The sequence below is a fragment of the Hypanus sabinus genome, chromosome 11 (assembly GCF_030144855.1).
Source record: "Hypanus sabinus isolate sHypSab1 chromosome 11, sHypSab1.hap1, whole genome shotgun sequence".
Taxonomy (NCBI): Eukaryota; Metazoa; Chordata; class Chondrichthyes; order Myliobatiformes; family Dasyatidae; genus Hypanus; species Hypanus sabinus.
The window spans coordinates 12,148,055-12,166,122 of NC_082716.1; the positions used below are offsets into that span (position 1 = coordinate 12,148,055).

The following is an 18,068-nucleotide window of genomic DNA, read 5'->3' on the forward strand; positions in this document are numbered from 1 at the left end:
TCCAGCTGATTCACGTAATCTTCTTCCTCAGATTTATTATAAAGAATTAATCAGCATTTTTATGTGTTGCAAAACCAAAGTAAGACTATCTTATTGCAGTCATGGTCGGGATCGTCTCTGTATACTGGGACATCTGCTCTACCTGGGTTGGCTGCTGTACAGTTAGGACCACTCCTGGTTTGGCCATCTCTACACCCAATGTAGATTGGAGGACTGCTTCATCAATCACCTTCACTCTGTCTGATACAAAAGATGGGTTTTCCCAGTGGCCACCCATTTTAATTCCACACCCCATTCCATTCTGACATGTCAGCCCATGGCCTGTTCTACCACCATGATAAAGCCACTCTCAGGTTGGAGGATCAACACCTCATATTCCGTCTGGGTAGTCTCCAGCCTGCTGGCATCATGAACATTGATTTGTCTAGCTGCCAGTAATTTCTCCTCCTCCCTCACTCTTTTTTCCATTCATCATTTTGGCTCACCTTTTACCACTACTTGTCCTCACCTGCCCGTCACCTCCCTCTGCTGCCCCTCTTCCTCCCCTTTCTCCCACAGTCCACTCTTCTCTTCTATCAGATACTTTCTTCTTCATCTCTTCCATCTTTTCCCTTTACCTCTTCCATCTATCACCTCCCAGATTCTCACTTCATCCCTCCTCCTCCACCCACCTACTTTCCCCCCTCACCTGGACTCACCAATCACCTGCCAGCTTGTATTCCTTCCCCTCTCCCCATCTTCTTATTCTGGCTTCTTCCCCCTTCCTTTCCAGTCCGGATGAAGGGTTTTGGCCCAAATCATCTCCATAGATGCTGCCTAACCTGCTGAGCTCTCCAAATTTTTGTGTTTGAGGTCTGGATTTCCACAGCTGCCAAATTTCTTGTGTTTAAGATTACCTGACATTTCTGGAATATTTAGGAATACTGCTCAGTGGTCACTTCATCAGGTACAGGACAGGAACCCAGGGTGATCTTCTGCTGCCGCGTTCCATCAGGTACAGGACAGGAACCCAGGGTGGTCTTCTGCTGCCGCGTTCCATCAGGTACAGGACAGGAACCCAGGGTGGTCTTCTGCTGCCGCGTTCCATCAGGTACAGGACAGGAACCCAGGGTGGTCTTCTGCTGCCGCGTTCCATCAGGTACAGGACAGGAACCCAGGGTGGTCTTCTGCTGCCGCGTTCCATCAGGTACAGGACAGGAACCCAGGGTGGTCTTCTGCTGCTGCGTTCCATCAGTTTCAAGTTTCAACATGTTGTGTGTCCATAGAAGATCTTCTGCACGCCACAGTTGTAACGTGAGGCTGCTTGAGCTACTTCCAGCTTGAACCAGTCTGGCCATAATCTCTCAATATAAAGTATTTTCTCCCACAGAGAAGCCGCTCACTGAACGCTTTTTGGTTTTTTTTTTGTAAACTTGAGAGACTTGTGTGTAAAAATCCCAGGAGATCAGTTTCTGAGATAGTCAACCCAACCCTTCCGACACAAACAATCGCTGAGTAGTCAAAGCCACTGAAATCACATTTCTTCCCCATTTTGAAGTTTAATCTGAACAACTGAACCTCTTGACCATGTCTGCATGCTTTTATGCATTGAGTCACTGCCAGATGATTGGCTGATTAGATATTTGTATTAACATACAGGTGTACCTAATAAAGAGGCCACGAAGAGGCCACACCTTATTCCTGTAATAAGATGTGTGATTACAACTAACCTTGGCTGGGTGTAAAATCCTCCATAGTTTCTTTGAAGAGAAACTGGGGGGATGGGGGGTAGTCCCTCCGATAGCCATACAGGCCACTGCTCAGGAGCGTAGCAGTGAGCATAATGGAATAGGTTAGGTCGGTGGACTAACTGAGATAGCTCCTCATTTTATAGCTACAGAAAAATAAATATACAAAACAACAATAAAAAAGAATTGAGTGTGCTGTCAGAATTTACTGTGAGGAGACTGTTGCATCCTGAGCCAGAATGTAATGTGATCAATTTTACAAAACTGTGTCAGCAGAAGAGTATCACCCACTACTGGAATGTCATATGTAAACTGCGGTTACCCTGGGCTTCGGCCCACAACTCTTCGGAAAATTGACTCTCAGCTTCCTCACCTTTAGAATTTATTGCTTCACCTCCCTCATCTTCGACATTTCCAGAAATCTCAGGCATGAGGATAAGATAAGGGAGAAGATGGTTGGTTCTCCTTAAGAGTAAAGAGGGGTAAGAAGAGGCATTCTGGAGATCGGCCCTTCCAGAAGGTCCGGGGTTCCGGAGTTCAGGGTTCAATTCCACACTGTTCTGAAGGGAGTCTGTATTGTGGAGTGCAAGGGTTTTCCCTGGTCGCTCAGGTCTCTTTCCACAGTCCAAAGATGTACCAGGTAGCTTAATTGTAAATTGTCCTGTGATTAGGCTACATTTGATCAGGGTTGTGGGGTAGGTGGGGCGGTGGGGCTCGAAGGGCCGGAAGGCAGCGCTCTGTGCTGTATCGCTAAAATAAATAAAAATAAATATACCTTTGGCATTAGGATAAGTTTTTGGAGAAGATGGGTTGATTCTCCTTAGACTGAAGAAAGCTGGAAGGAGACTTTCTAGACCATTTGGCCTATTAACTCTGCTCTGTCGTGCCACTCAACCCCATTATTCATTTCAACCTCATTCTATCAATCTCCACTTTAAATATACCCAATGACTTGACCTCTACAGCCGTTCATGTCAATGAATTCCACATGTTCACCACCCTCTGGCTAATGATATTCCTCCTCATCTCTACTCCAAAGGGACAACCTTGTACTCTTGAAGCTGTGTCCTCTGGCCCGTGACGCTCTCATTACTGGAAACATCTCCACATCCATTTTCATGCAGGCAATTCAGGAAAGTAAAGAATTTACAAAAACAAACCACACATAAACAAGGTCTGGCAAACAAGCAATGGGCAAAGAAAGATAAATTGTGGAAATAAAATAAGTAATACTGTGAGCATAAGTTGTAGAGTCTTTGAAAGTGAGCCTGTGGGATGTCGATTCAGTTCAGGGTTGAGGTGAGTGAACTTATCCCCACTGGTTCAGGAGCCTGATGGTTGTAGGGTAATAACTGCTCCTGAACCTGGTGGTGTGGGACCTGAGGCTCCTGTACTTCCTCCCTGATGGCAGAAGCAAGATAAGCATGACCTGGATGGTGGGAGTCCATGATGATGGAAGCTGCTTTCTTATGATGGAAGCTATTTCCGTGGAAATCAGCTCAATGGTTGGGAAGTAGAAGAGTGATATAAGGGAAACTTTTTTTTTAAAAAATGAGGGACTTATTATAATCTACACTCTATTCGAACATTATTAGGTATGCCTGAGCACTTGCTCATTAATGCAAATATCTAATCAGCCAATCATGTTGCAGCATAAAAGCATGCAGACATGGTCAAGACATTCGGTCGTTGTTCAGGCCAAACATCAGAATGGGGAAGAAATGTGATCTAAGTGACTTTAACTGTGGAATGATTGTTGATGCCAGCTGGGGAGGTTTTGCGTATCTCAGAAACTGCTGCTCTCCTGCAATTTTCATGCACAACGGTCTCCAGAGTTTACAGAAAATAGTGTGAGAAACAAAAAGCATCCGGTGAGCAGTAGTTCTGGAGGCCAAAATGCCTTGATAATATGCGAGGTCAGAGGAGAATGGCTAGAATGGTTCAAGCTGCCATGAAGGTGACAGTAACACAGATAACCATTTGTAACAACTGTGATGAGAAGTAGAGCATTTCTGAATGCACAACATGTCAAACCTTGAAGTGGATGGGCTACAACATACCGGACTCCATTCCTGTTCCTAATAAAGATGCCATTGAATGTATTTAACTAATCGGTAATCGTTTCCTTTTGTGTAATATGTATGAGGTGTCTAGGGAGGTGAAGGGGCTTCCCATGTCCATTCTTTGGCACCAATCGAACACTCAGCTCTCATCTGTGGCTTCAAATAACTTTTCACATGTATCAGCAGCCGCACCCCCAGTACACTGCTTCGATAGGTGGGCTAAGCAATACTAGCCAGCAAGTCTCGTATGCCAATGGGGTGGTGAAATGCCTGTCCTAGCATGCGAAGGCAGCTCCAGACGGACTGGGTGAATGATAACAACAGTGAGATCCAACAGCCAGAAAGGCAGCTCTGTAACAGATCATGGACAGCAAAGGGCATGACAAGGCACAGAAGATGTCATCATTATCCGCTTCAATCAAGGAGAACCCAGCTGTGACGACTACTCATTCCACTGGGCCCAGACATCCGAAGTCGAGAGAGTGGAAATTCCCCATTACTACGGCTTTTCCAATTTAAAAACTCTCCCAGGCAGGTTTCACTGTCATCATCGGACACAATAGACAACCAATCAATCAATCAATAAATCGGTTTATTATTGTCACATGTAGCACAGAGCAGTGAAAAAATTGTTTTGCATGCCTTCCAGACAGATCGTTCCAAATATAAGTACATGGAGGTAGTACAAAGTGGAAAAGCATGAACAGAATGCAGAATGTAGTCGTGCAGCTGTGAGGTCTGGACCGCGGTCTGGAATGGAGGGGAGGGGCCACTGCACAGGATCAGAAAAAGCTGCAGAAAGTTAAAACTCAACCAGCTCCATCAGGGGCACCAGCCTCCCCAGCATCACGGACAACTCCGTTGCTCAGGACATGCCCTCTTCTCATTGCTGCAATCAAGGAGGAGGTGCAGGAGCCTAAAGACTCACACTCAATGTTTTAGGAACAGCTTCCTCGCCACCACCATCAGATTTATGAATGGATAATGAACCCATGCACACTACCTCAGTACTTTGTCTCCTTTTTTTTTGCTGTTTTGCTCTACTTATTTAATTTTTAAAAATTATATCTGTTTCATATTGTAATTTATTTTTATTATTATGTATTTCACTGTACTGCTTCTACAAAAACAACAAATTTCAAAACACATATCCATGAAATCAAATCTGATTCTAAGAAAGTGCAATGATGATCACAAATGGATATTAAGGGCTATGTCAAGGTAGGCTGAGCTATCAGGAGTTCATCTGCATTATACAAGTTGTCAATTTAAGAGTCTAAGGTGGAGAATGATAAATAGTTAAAAGAATGAATATTTGAAAGTTAAGGGGAACTGGCAAGGAATAGGAATCAGAGATGGGTTGCATGGAGATATTGGGCTGTCTCTATGCCTCCATAACATCTTATCTAATCAGTGAAAGCAAATGGAAGAGATCGCCATTTGAAGAAGAGGAGGTTGTTCTCTTGGTTTCTTGGCCAATGTTCCTCCTCAAACCAGCACCATTAAGGCAGACCGGTCCACTGGTCAGTCACATTTGTGATCGCTCTCCAGGAGTCCTGAGTTCATCCAAGGAGCAGAGCCTTACATCAGGAGGTTTCTACTGGACGAGGAAAGGGTCTCGTTGCCTGAGAAGCTTTTCTGCATGTGCAATTATTTTTCTTCCCTCAGGAATCAACAATGATACCTCAAGGCTTCTACAGTTCTGCCACCAGGTCAAACGTGCTTAAGTGTTAATACAAAACATAACCAAAGAAAGCCCTTATGTGTGTCAATATACAATATGTAGTTCTTAATCATGCTCCTTCATTACCAAATAATAAATGGGTGTGTCCAGGCATATAACCTTCATAGATTCCATCTTGGCACATGTCCCATACATGATGTGGGCCACTTAGAAGATATGAATCATCATTCGTTGCTAATGGCTGATAACACTCTGGTTTCAGATTCCTCCATCCAATTCAAACCATGACCAAAGCTGGAGATCCATGGACAAAACCCTTCAAAGGGATTTTAGTGTAAAGCAGGGTTTTGAGAGTTGCATTGGACTATTCCACATGTCCCATAGGCCTACTAGCTAAGGCTTACAAAGTCTTGATATAAGTCATGCATAAGTCAGTCAGCATCATTGCTTTGCTTGGTTTACTCGTGACTGTCTTCTCAGTGACATGTCCATTGTGGCTATCTTGATGGAGCTCTCGAAGGTGCTGCAGCGCCACCTGTTCAGCTGGGGGACGGCTTTCTTTCCCAAGCACAGCTGAATCACCTTGCAAACCCTCCTCAGCACCGCTCTCCGGAGCAGGATGTACACCCAGGGATCCAGGATCTGATTCCAAGCAGCCATCCGGACACCCATCAGAAGTGACGTTTTGGACTTGGGGCCCGCGTATAAGCTTCCTATCATCGCCATGGTTACCTGAGTGATAAAGATAAAAGAGAAAGAAAAAGCTTAGCTTCATAGTCACATGTGCACCGAAACTTCGAAACATACAAAAAAAGTATGTCGTTTGCATCAATGACAAGCACAGTCTGAGACCGTGCTGAGGGCAGCCTGCAAGCATCTCCATGTATCCAGTGCCAACATAACATGCCCATAGCGTATAAGCCCTAACCTGTATGTCCTTGACATTTATTTATTTAGAGATACACTGCAGAACTGGCACTCCCATCCCAATAAGCCGCACTAAACAGCAACCCACCTATTTAACCCTAGTCTAATCACAGGACGATTTACAATGACCAGTTCACTCACTAACCGTGACATCTTTGTACTGTGGGAGGAAACTGGAGAACTTGGAGGAAACCCACGCAATCATGGGGAGAATACACAAAACTCCTTACAGACAGCAGCGGGAACTTGACCTCATGCCGCTGGGGCTGTGAAGTGTCTCGCCAACTGCTATTCCACCAACGAAAAAGGAAAAGGAAGACATGGAAATAAAGCTATTTAACAGTATCAACAGCAAGTGAGCGACTTCAAGTTCCCGGCTGTCAGTATTTCCAAGGATGTATCCTGCACCCAACATACTGATGCAATTACAAAACCAGCAACATTAATTCATCAGGAGTTTGAGGAGATTCGGTATGTCATCAAAGACGCTCACAAATTTCTACAGATGTACCATGGAGAGCATTGTGTGGGTTACATCAACGTCTGGTATGGGGGGGGGGGGGGTGTGCTAGTGCGCTGGATCAAAGTAAGCTGCAGAGATTTGTAAACTCAGTCAGCTCCAACAAGGGCACTGGCATCCATAGTATCCAGGACAGCTTCAAGAAGCAACACCTCAAAATGGCAGAATCCATTATTAAGGGCTCCCATCAACCAGGTCATGCCTTGTTCTCATTGCTACCATCAGGAAAGAGGCACACACTCAATGATTCAGGAACAGCTTCTTCCCCTCCGCCATCAGATTTCTGAATGGACATTGAACCCATGTACATCACCTCAATACTTTGTAGTTCTATTCTTGCACTACATACTTATTTAACTCTTTAATATATATACACTTACTGAAATTCACAGTTTTTCTCTATTATTGTGTATTGCATTGTACTGCTGCTGCAAAGGCAACAAATTTCATGCCATATGCCAGTGATATTAAATCTTATTCTGATAATCAATTTTCTGCTGAGTATTCAAAATGAAGAGCTCAGTACAGGGGAGGAGCAAGGAATTGATTGTCCTCCATCTAAGGTTCATTCTTAAGTGCTGGTGGACGATGTTTAAAATTGACTTTTTTTGTCATTTATGCTTGCTTATACACCCAGTGGCCAATTTTAGGTTACAGGAATCTACCTAATAAGGTGACCACCGGGGTGGAGACCAGTGCGGTCTTCTGCTGCTGTAGCCCATCCACTTCAACACTCGATGTGTGGTGTATTCAGAGATGCTCTTCTGTTGTAACACATGGTTATTTGCGTTAGTGTCACGTTCTATCAGTTTGAAACAGTCTGACCACTCGCCCCTGTCCCTCTCATTAACAAGGCATTAATGGATACTTTTTTTTTGTCTTTTGCACCATTTTCCATAAACTCTAGTGACTACTGTGCATGAATATCCCAGGAGATCAGCAGTTTCTGAGATACTCAGACCACCCCGTCTGGCACCAGCAATCATTCCAAATTAATTTAGATCACTTTCCACTCCCCATTCTGATGTTTGGTCTGAACAACAACTGAACTTCTTGACCATGTCTGCATTGCTGCCACTTGATTGGCTGATTAGATATTTGCATTAATGAGTGAGAAATATGCATTAACTGAATGCACAATTACATGATTTAGGAATTGTTGCTGTGTGCCGGACAGGGCACAACATTCAACAAAGACAACAACTTCCAGCATTTATAAAGAATAAAGAATTATATAAAAATAAATTTAGAAGTTGAAGATGGAATAAAATGTATGTAAATACATAGATTCCAACAAGTAGTCACAATGTAAATTGCATTATAAAACATGGTTTAAAGTGCTTAAGATGCAGGGTGGTGACAGGGTAATAGCTAGAGTGGGCTGGGTGGCCTGACTATAACGGTTGATCAGATTCACTGCCCGGGAGAAGAAAAATTTAAGTAAAATCATGTGAAGTTTGTGTTTTAATACCCCTATAGTGCGATCCAGAAAGGAGGTTTTGGAAAAGCCAGCTTCCAAGGTGGGTAGCATCTGTCCTGCCCACCTCTTATACGTCCAGAATGTGTACAAGCCCCGTAGATTGCAGCCAATGACCTTTTCTGCTGGCCTGACAGGCCACTGTAGTTTCTGATATTGTGAGAGGACATTGCAACAAATCGGACAGTCATGGCTGATGTGAGGATGCTCTTACTATTGACATCACACCAGTATGTCTGGGGAAGACAGAATTTTAAACAACTGCTACAAGAAGTACATCCTTTGCTGAGGCTTTTGTTTAGTGAATGAGATACGGTTCTCCCATATGTGGTCCTGCAAAATAATGAATGACACACTGAGATGAGCAGGCAGTGTTGTTATCCAATCAGATGGCTCAGAACTCATCCAATTCATTCATGTGATTGGACTGTTCAGTAGAACCAATGCAGTATACTCACTCCAATATGAAAACAAATCTTTATTTTATTTTATTTAGAGGTACAGTATAGAATAGGCCCTTTACACCGCACCACACAGCAATCCACCAAATTAACCCTGGCCTATCACAGGACAATTTACAATGACCAATTAACCTACTAACCGGTATGTCTATGGACCTGGGAGAACATCTGAGCACCCTCACGCACACAGGAAGCAATGGACAAACTGGCTTACCCAGGACACCAGAATTCAACTCCGAACTCCGATATCTCTCTCCAGCTGTAATAACATCACGCTAACCACTAACGCTACCATGGGACCCAAATATGCCATCAGCTTTTGAGGCAACACAACAAAGCCTTAGATTCATAGGCCGCATTGGATTAAAAATGTAGAACATCAAATTTCATATTTCACTCTGAAATTAAATAAATAGTCTCATAGGTTGGAGAACAGGACTAACCTGCACTTAAAAATACACAAATAAGTATAAAGAAGGCGTTAGCAGTTTTTGTCACCCATTCCACACCCTATATCATGCCAAAAAGTACACATCTTGCAATTCAGGTTCTGTGTAAAGCCCAAAATTACTTTGGTCTATTAATGCCAATCAGACTTGGGTGGTGCCACTTTAAAAGGCTTGTTAGACCCTCCAGCCTTGGTCATACCACTGATAACCTCACCAAATACCTCCAAGCATGGCTCAATGGAAAACTATACTGCATGCATAAGAAGGTTTTACTCTGTCATAAAGTGTCATAGAGACATACAGAATAGAAATGTGCCATTCAGCTCAAAACATCCTTGCCCATTTTTGTCCAATCAATGCTAATCCCATTTGCCTGCACAAGGACAATCTCCTACACCTTACCAATGTAAAGAAATTCATAAAGCACAAAGACAAGCCCTTTGGCCAGACAGGTCTGTACCAACTAAGATACCCATCAAAGCAAGTCCTAGTTGTCCATAATTGGCCCATTTGTCTCCAGACCAGGGTTTCTCAGCTGGCATTCCATGGAACCTTAGGGTTTCGTGAGAGGTGACTAAGATCATGATTTTAAAAAATAAACATTGTTTTTTGAACTTCATGCAATGCACAATGTTAGCGCTCGCAGTGGTGGGCAGTGACTGATCAGCCCCATTAGCAATCTCATTAGAGGTCTTTCCGCCCAATACGACAGTGCACAGTTGGACTGTGTTTATTTAGTTGAGTCCATGAGGGGAGGCCGTTGATAATTGGTGAACGCTGCATTGCATGGAAGGGAGGACAGTCGGCTGATGAGCGTGAAGTGCATTTTCCGAGCATTGGATGGGCTCACCTAAATTGGGCTGTGTCTGCAGTCTCTCCCACCGAACCCCCTCCCCCCCCCCCCCCAAATTACCTCCCCTGCCTCCTCTTGCCATTGCTGACTGACTTATGGGAGCAAACAAACTCTGCTGGTGTGATAGAAAATTGGTGGGAATTTTCCTTCAAAAGGTGGTCCATTATGGCGATTTTTCAAGAACAGGTGTGAGATGGAAGAGGAGTCTAGGCCCAGGCCTACGGACAATTCTGATAAGATTAATGATGAAGAATTACAATCTTCTGAGTTATTTTACTGCACTAGTACAACAACAGACACAAAATAATTCCACCTTTACAATGAAAGCTGGTTATCCACAGGTTTTACGTGGACTAGTGATCCAAGTTAGCCTATTCCATTGTGTCTAGTCTGTGGAAAACTACAAGCACAGATTTCAGAAGCTAGGCCTATATTTGAGCCTGATCATGTTACTTAGTAAGAAAATGTTTTTTTCAAAGTCTTGTATAAAATTGTGCCTCATAAGTTATGAGAAAGATTAATTTCAAAAAAGGTAAGCTCAGCTTAACTACCTGTTTTCTTTCAAGAAAGGCTGGCTAAAAATTCATTCTCTACTCAAAAGAGCACTAACAATTATTTTTGGATTATTATATCTTCAACTTCCTGATCACGTACCGTGAGCTGTAGATATAACTTTTACACAGGGATCCCCAAGACCTGAAAAATATTTCACAGACTCCTCCAGGGCAAAAAGGTTGAGAAAGGCTGATCTGGACCCTTCCTATTCATGTACCTGTCCAATCACTTCCACCGGCAGCTCATTCCATGTACTGACCCCTACCTCCGGATGAAACAGTTGTCCCTTGGGTTCCTATTAAATCTCTCTCCCTCACTCTAAAGATATGTCATCTAGTTCTTGATTCCCCAGCCTTGGGAAAAAAAGACTGAGTGCATTTGCCTTGTCTATGGCCCTAATGATTTTATAGCCCTCCATAAGATCAATGGTTCCTTAAGGTTGTCATAGGCAGGGAGGAAGGGGGTAATGGGGATAAGCTCCCACTACCTATTAAATGCTCCCAATGGTGTGTGTCTCAAATAGCCTCTGACAACCAAATCCAGCCCCGGCCTTCACATGTGGGTTAATCACGACACCTGGCGGAACCGTTTCTACTGACAGGAGAAGGAGCAAGGGTGGATTACTGGTGCCTTACACCAGTCATTTCTGGCAGATGAGGCTCATCAGCTATGATTGGCAGCTCATCTAGGAGTAGAAAAACTCTGAACTCAAATCTCTGCTGCCATACAGCTATATCCACTCATGGGGAAGGTTTCTGGAGTAAATACTGAGGAAAAATCCAGAGCTGGAGTATCTAAGGGAGTCCAACATTGAGTTCAACATTGACTGGCAACTCCTGTGACGTCACTGGTGCCAAACTGTACCAGCCTCTGCCGTTCTTTTGGATTCATCAGCCGCACGGAGGCAGAGATCCTGCTTCATGGGCTCTCCATGTTGTGCTGCCCTGGCTTGTGTGTCACATAGATCTCTAGCACACAATATCCATGGTTAATTTTTTATATTTATTTCTTGACATACACCACAGCCAGCCCCTTTGAGCTGTGCCCGCCCATCAATGCCCCAAGTTAATCCTAGACTAATCACAATACAATTTACAATGACCAATTAACCTACCAATCTGTACATCCTTGAAATGAGGGAGGAAACTGACGTGGTCCCCAGGAGAACATACAGCCAGTGGCGGGAATTGAACGTGGGTCACTGGTACTGTAAAATGTTGTGCTGATCACTACACTACCATGCCACCACCACCCGCCCCCCCCCCCCCCATTTGTTGATAACACAGCAAGGAACAGGGCCCACTTATTAAGTTTCATTAAAAGTAAGTAAAATATGACACACGCCTATATACAATACAATCATCATGCACCAAAAGTCTTGTGTAAAATATCTCAAAAAACCCTCGAGGCAAAGTTCATGAAGACAAAAGAGGTATGATTCTAAACCACCAAAGACTGACAGATCATTAGTGAAGTGGTGGAGTACATCAATAATCAAGTCCTTTGACAATGAGTTTGTGCTTTAGTATTTAATTAGGGTTCCACCATAAACATTCAGCCAGTACTGAATAAAGAGTACACTACTACTGCCTCACAAATTAGAGGAACTCCACCTCATATTCTGCCTTTGAAGTCACCAATCTGAAGGCATGAACATTGATGTCTTTAACTTCCAGTAACCAATTTGCAGTCTGCTTTTCACTTATTCCACCGTTCCTCCCCTCAGTTCCTTCCTCACCACCATGCCCACTGTCCTTTCCTATCCGATCCCATCGTCTTCCGCCCTTTCTCGCTTCCAGCTATAATCTCTCCACTTCTTGCATCATTCCCACTCTTCCCACCCCTCACCTGCCGATCGACCCGCCCCTCCTGGATCCACCTATCCCATCCCAACCCTTGAACCCCCCCCCCCACCCCACGCCATTTTATACTGAAAAGGGGGCTACCTTTCCTCATTCTTTCCAGTCCAGATGAAAGAGCTCAACATGAAATGTTGTAGGACAAAGAAGAGTAGAACAAACTACAGGCCCCTTGACCCACAACGTTGTGTCGGCCTGTATAAATCTACTCAAAGATCAACCTAACCCTTCACTCCCACATAGACCTCTACCTTTAAATATTTAAAGATCCACTTTATCGGTCACGTGTACACTAAAACATACTGTGAAATGCGTACTTTGTGTCATCATTTGCAATGTTACCAGGAGCAGCCTGCAAGCGTCATGTTTCTAGCACCAGCATAGCATGCTGGCAACTTACTAACCCTAACCTGTATGCCTTTTTGTTTGGACTGTGAGAGGACAGCAGGGCATTCGGAATAAACTCACGTGTTTACGTGGAGAATGTACAAATTCCTTACAGACAGTGGCAGGAATTGAACCCCAATCTTCCAATTAGTGGTGCCGTAAAGTGTTAAGCTAACAGCTACGCTATCATGCTTTCTTAAGGTTGTTACAGCTGGTGGGGGTGGGGGGGTAATGGGGTAATGGGCTCCCACTACCTATTAAATGCTCCCAATGGCCAACACCTCAAATAGCCTCTGACAACCGAGTCCAGGCCTACACATGTGGCTTAGATACTAAGCCTAGTAGAACCGTTTCTACTGACAGGAGAAGGGGCAAAGGCAGGTTATTGGCAATTTAAAGCCAGTTACTTCGGGCAGATGGGGTTTCTCAGCCGTGGTTGGCAGATCATCTAGGAGAAGGAAAACTCTGATCTCAGACTCTGCTACCTTCACTCATGGGGAAGTCTTTGGGATAAACCCTGAGGAAAATCCGGAGCTACAGTCCCCAGGCAATCCAATGTTGAGTGGCAGCTCCTGCGATGCAGCTGATGCCAACTGTATCACTTTCTGCCGTTGCTCTCCATCTTGTACTGCCCTGGTCTGTATATCACGTAGACAGCTGGGACGCGATACCCATGGTCAAGCCCAACCAATGGAGGGCCTTACACTACCATGCCACCGATGTGCCTGTCTCTGAGCCTCATAAGGTGAGGTAAGGGCACAATGAAAAACTTGCTTGCAGCAGCATCAGAGGCTTAAAGGGTCAGACTTCCCCAGGATGGGGATTCTAAAACTGGACTGCAGGGGTTTAAGGAGAGAGGGGAAAGATTTAAAGGGGTCATGAAGGGCACATTGTCCTAACAGGAGATGTTGAGTATGTGGAATGAGCTACCAGAGGACGTAGTACAGGCGGGTACAGATAAGAACAGTTAAAAGGTACCTGGACAAATACATGAATAGGAAAGGCTTACAGCAGATAAAAAGGTTGGCACAACCTTGTGGGCCGAAAGACGTATACTAGAAACATAGAAAATAGGTGCAGGAGTAGGCCGTTCAGCCCTTCGAGCCTGCACCGCCTTTCAGTATGATCATGGCTGATCATCCAACTCAGAACCCTATACTTGCTTTCTCTCCATACCCCCTGATCCCTTTAGCCACAAGGGCCATATCTAACTTCCTCTTAAATATAGCCAATGAACCGGCCTCAACTTTTTCCTGTGGCAGAGAATTCCACAGATTCACCACTCTCTGTGTGAAGAAGTTTTTCCTCATCTTGGTCCTAAAAGGCTTCCCCTTTATCCTTAAACTGTGACCCCTCATTCTGGACTTCCTCAACATTGGAAACAATCTTCCTGCATCTAGCCTGTCCAATCCCTTTAGAATTTTATACGTTTCAATATGGTTCCCCCTCAATCTTCTAAATTCCAGTGAGTATAAGCCTAGTCAATCCAGTCTTTCTTCATATGAAAGTCCTGCCATCCCAGGAATCAATCTGGTGAACCTTCTCTGTACTCCCTCTATGGCAAGAATGTCTTTCCTCAGATTAGGGGACCAAAACTGCACACAATATTCTAGGTGCTGTCTCACCAAGGCCTTGTACAACTGCAGTAGAACCTCCCTGCTCCTGTACTCAAATCCTTTTTCTATGAATGCCAACATACCATTTGCCTTTTTCACCGCCTGCTGTATCTGCACGCCCACCTTCAATGACTGGTGTACAATGACACCCATCTCTCCTTTTCCTAATGGTCCACCATTCAGATAATAATCTGTTTTCCTGTTCTTGCAACCTCACATTTATCCACATTAAATTGCATCTGCCATGAATTTGCCCACTCACCTAACCTATCCAAGTCACCCTGCATCCTCGTAGCATCCTCCTGACAGCTAACACCGCCACCCAGCTTCGTGTCATCCGCAAACTTGGAGATGCTGCATTTAATTCCCTCGTCTAAATGATTAATATATATTGTAAACAACTGGGGTCCCAGCACTGAGCCTTGCGGTACCCCACTAGTCACTGCCTGCCATTCTGAAAAGGTCCCGTTTACTCCCACTCTTTGCTTCCTGTCTGCCAACCAATTCTCTATCCACGTCAATACCATACCCCCAATACCGTGTGCTTTAAGCTTGCACACCAATCTCCTGTGTGGGACCTTGTCAAAAGCCTTTTGAAAATCTAAATTTACCACATCCACTGGCTCTCCCCTATCCACTCTACTAGTTATATCTTCAAAAAATTCTATAAGATTCATCAGACATTAAATACTGTGTTGCAGTGTTCTATATAACAGTGGCCATCTACCTAACTAGTGTTCTGGTAATGTTGTTAGTTGTATCAAAAACTAATAAGCTGACAGTAAATGCTACTTGTTATCATAACCCTTTGCATTGTAATTTCCATATACTCTGCCAAGTGCAATGAGGAAATATTACTGGGACCAGGCCCATATCCTGAGTCATCTCCTCATCACTAATAAACAAATTTCAAAACATGGGCTTCCATTACTCCCTCTGCAACTGCATCCTTGCTTTCCTCATTGAAAGACCAGTCAGTACAGATTGGAAATAACATCTCCGTCCCGCTGATAATCAACACTGGCGCACTTCAAGAATGCATGCTTAGCCCGCTGCTCCATTCCATCTACACCCATGTCTGTGTGGCTGGTCCAGGACAGGGGTCTCTGGTGAGCTGTTGATGATGACCTATGCCACAGTAGGGGAGATGGGCTTAAAGAAAGTAAGAAAGAATCATCTAGAACATGTCTTCTTCTCATTTCAATCTTCGAAGATGAGGTTCAGGAGACTGAAGACACACATTCAATGTTTCAGGAAGAGCTTTCTCCCCTCTACCATCAGATTCCTAAACAATTCATGAACCCATGTATGCTGCCTCACATTTTGCTCTCTTTTCACACTACTTTGTTCTGTTTTTATAATTCTTATTGTAACTTACAACAATTTTTAATGCTTGTCACTATGCTGCTTCTGCAAAACAACAAATTTCACAACATATGTTCACAGTTAAAGTAAATTTATTATCAAAGCACATATACCACACACAACCTTTGGATTCATATTTTGCGGGCACCCACAGGAAAATAAAAAAATACAACAGATTCCATGAAAAACCCCACAAAATGGGTCTACAGGCTATGGCATTGGTTTAGCGCTGAGGTGAGTAAAGCCACCCATGCCAGTCTAGGAGCCCAATGGTTGTAGGGTAACAACTCTTCCTGAACCCAATGGTGTGGGATCTAATACTCCTGAACCTCTGACACGGTGGTAGTAGCAAGAGGAGAGCGAGACAGGTCATGCACAGGTAGATGGTAGGGGCTCAAGTGGGGAGCTCTAGGCTAGCACAGAGTACTGGGGCTGAACATTGGTTCATTTTCCACTCTCGGGCCTCGACACTTTAATCTGCTTGAAGTCCATCCCGGCACTCTCTCTTCCAGGGACGGCCTACACTTATCCGCTTCAAGGTGCAGTACCTGCATTCTTGAGAGCCAAGTTCAGCGAATCCTTCAGGAGATCGTAAAATCGCTAGTTCATTTAAACAGTTTAGAAGTTTATTTGTTAAAGGGTGCAGATTGCAGCGATCATAGTTCAGAAAAAGCATATCAAGTAGAATACCTAGTAGGTTAGTGAACTGCCACTAAAGTCACATTTATCATCAGGGCCATCTTGTCAATTCTGATTCTGTTTATTTCCCTATGCCCCTTGAGGCCATTATTTCTGTACCACCACAGATGTTTAGCCTTCTGCCCTCTCCCATCAGGCAGAGAATGCCAAAACCTAAAAACTTGCCCTACCAGGCTCAAGGACAGTCCTGCCATTATAAGATGATTGAGCAATAAACCTTGTACAATCTTGACCTCACAATCTACCTCGTCATGGCCTTGCACCTTATTGTCTGCCTGTACTGCTATTGTTTTCCCTTGTACTTCCTCAATGTTCTGATATGATAAGTATAGGATAAGTATGGATGGCATGCTAAACAGTACCTGGATACGTGACAATAACAAACCAATTCACCGATTTTTATTGAGTTCGGACCCACTAAATACATATGTATATATTTGATTTTCCTTTCTGGTCACATATGGACCACTGGCATTACTTTTCCTGCGGAAATGAAGACTGTTTACTTCTCAAGACACCACCTCTCCAACACTGAGGGCATTTTCATGAGGTGTTGCTTCAAGAAGGTGGCATCCATCACTAAGGACCCTCAACATCCAGGACGTGCCTTCTTCTCATAACTGCCATCTGAGAGGAGATACAGGAGACTGAAGACCCATACTCAACATTTTTAGAAGCAGCCTCTTCCCTCCATCATCAGATTTGTGGATGGTCCACGAATCATGAATACCACTTTGTTATTTTTTTTACACAACTTATTTATTTTGCAAGTCACTGCAATTTCATGTCTACACAAATTTCACATCATGTAAGACAGTGACAATAAACAGGATTCTGGTTCTTCGGATTCTCAGAGATGAAAAGCACAGAAGGCTCTTAGCTTCCATGTCTGTAATCTGCAGTCCAAAGGTCCCACTGAGAAAACCTCGGAGAAAGTGTGGGCCAAGATCAGGATTACAAGTGCATTTAAGGAAATGGGATTTTAAACTCCCTGTACCGACAACCTTGCTGGTGAACATGCAGCCTCTGGTGAAAATCTATGATCTCAGAGCCAGGGTGCTGAATCAGAGGATCAGTGAATTAGGACCACATGTATCCTTTGTTTCACGGAATCATGGTTAACCCTTTCCATACTGGATGCAGCAATTCAGATCGACGGTTTACCATACACCGTCAGGATAGATCTATAGAGTCTCTAAAAGCAGAGGTGGAGGAGTATGCCTCATGATCAACTCTTCTTGGTGCACGAATATATCAGTGCTGTCCCAATTCTGCTCACCAGACCTGGAATATCTAGCAGTAAAGTGTCATCCATTTTACTTACCACAGGAGTTCTCTGGGATCATTCTGGTTGCAGTTTACATTCCACCTCAGGCCAATGTCAAGCAGGCTTTAGATGGTCTGAGCAATGGGATCAACATGCATG

At 44.0% G+C, this 18,068-nt stretch overlaps 1 protein-coding gene across 3 annotated transcripts in view; it reads right to left on the reverse strand.

Annotated features, from left to right (window-relative positions):
• Window positions 1-4,389: 4,389 nt before the first annotated feature.
• LOC132401536 (prostaglandin F2-alpha receptor-like) overlaps window positions 4,390-18,068 on the reverse strand; it is a 55,606-nt gene continuing 41,927 nt past the window's right edge. For all 3 annotated transcript variants that reach the window (XM_059983555.1, XM_059983557.1, XM_059983556.1), the window contains one exon: window positions 4,390-6,206. In XM_059983555.1, coding sequence (XP_059839538.1) covers window positions 5,916-6,206 — 291 coding nt within the window. In that variant the 3' untranslated portion in view covers window positions 4,390-5,915. The remainder of the gene's footprint in view (window positions 6,207-18,068) is intronic.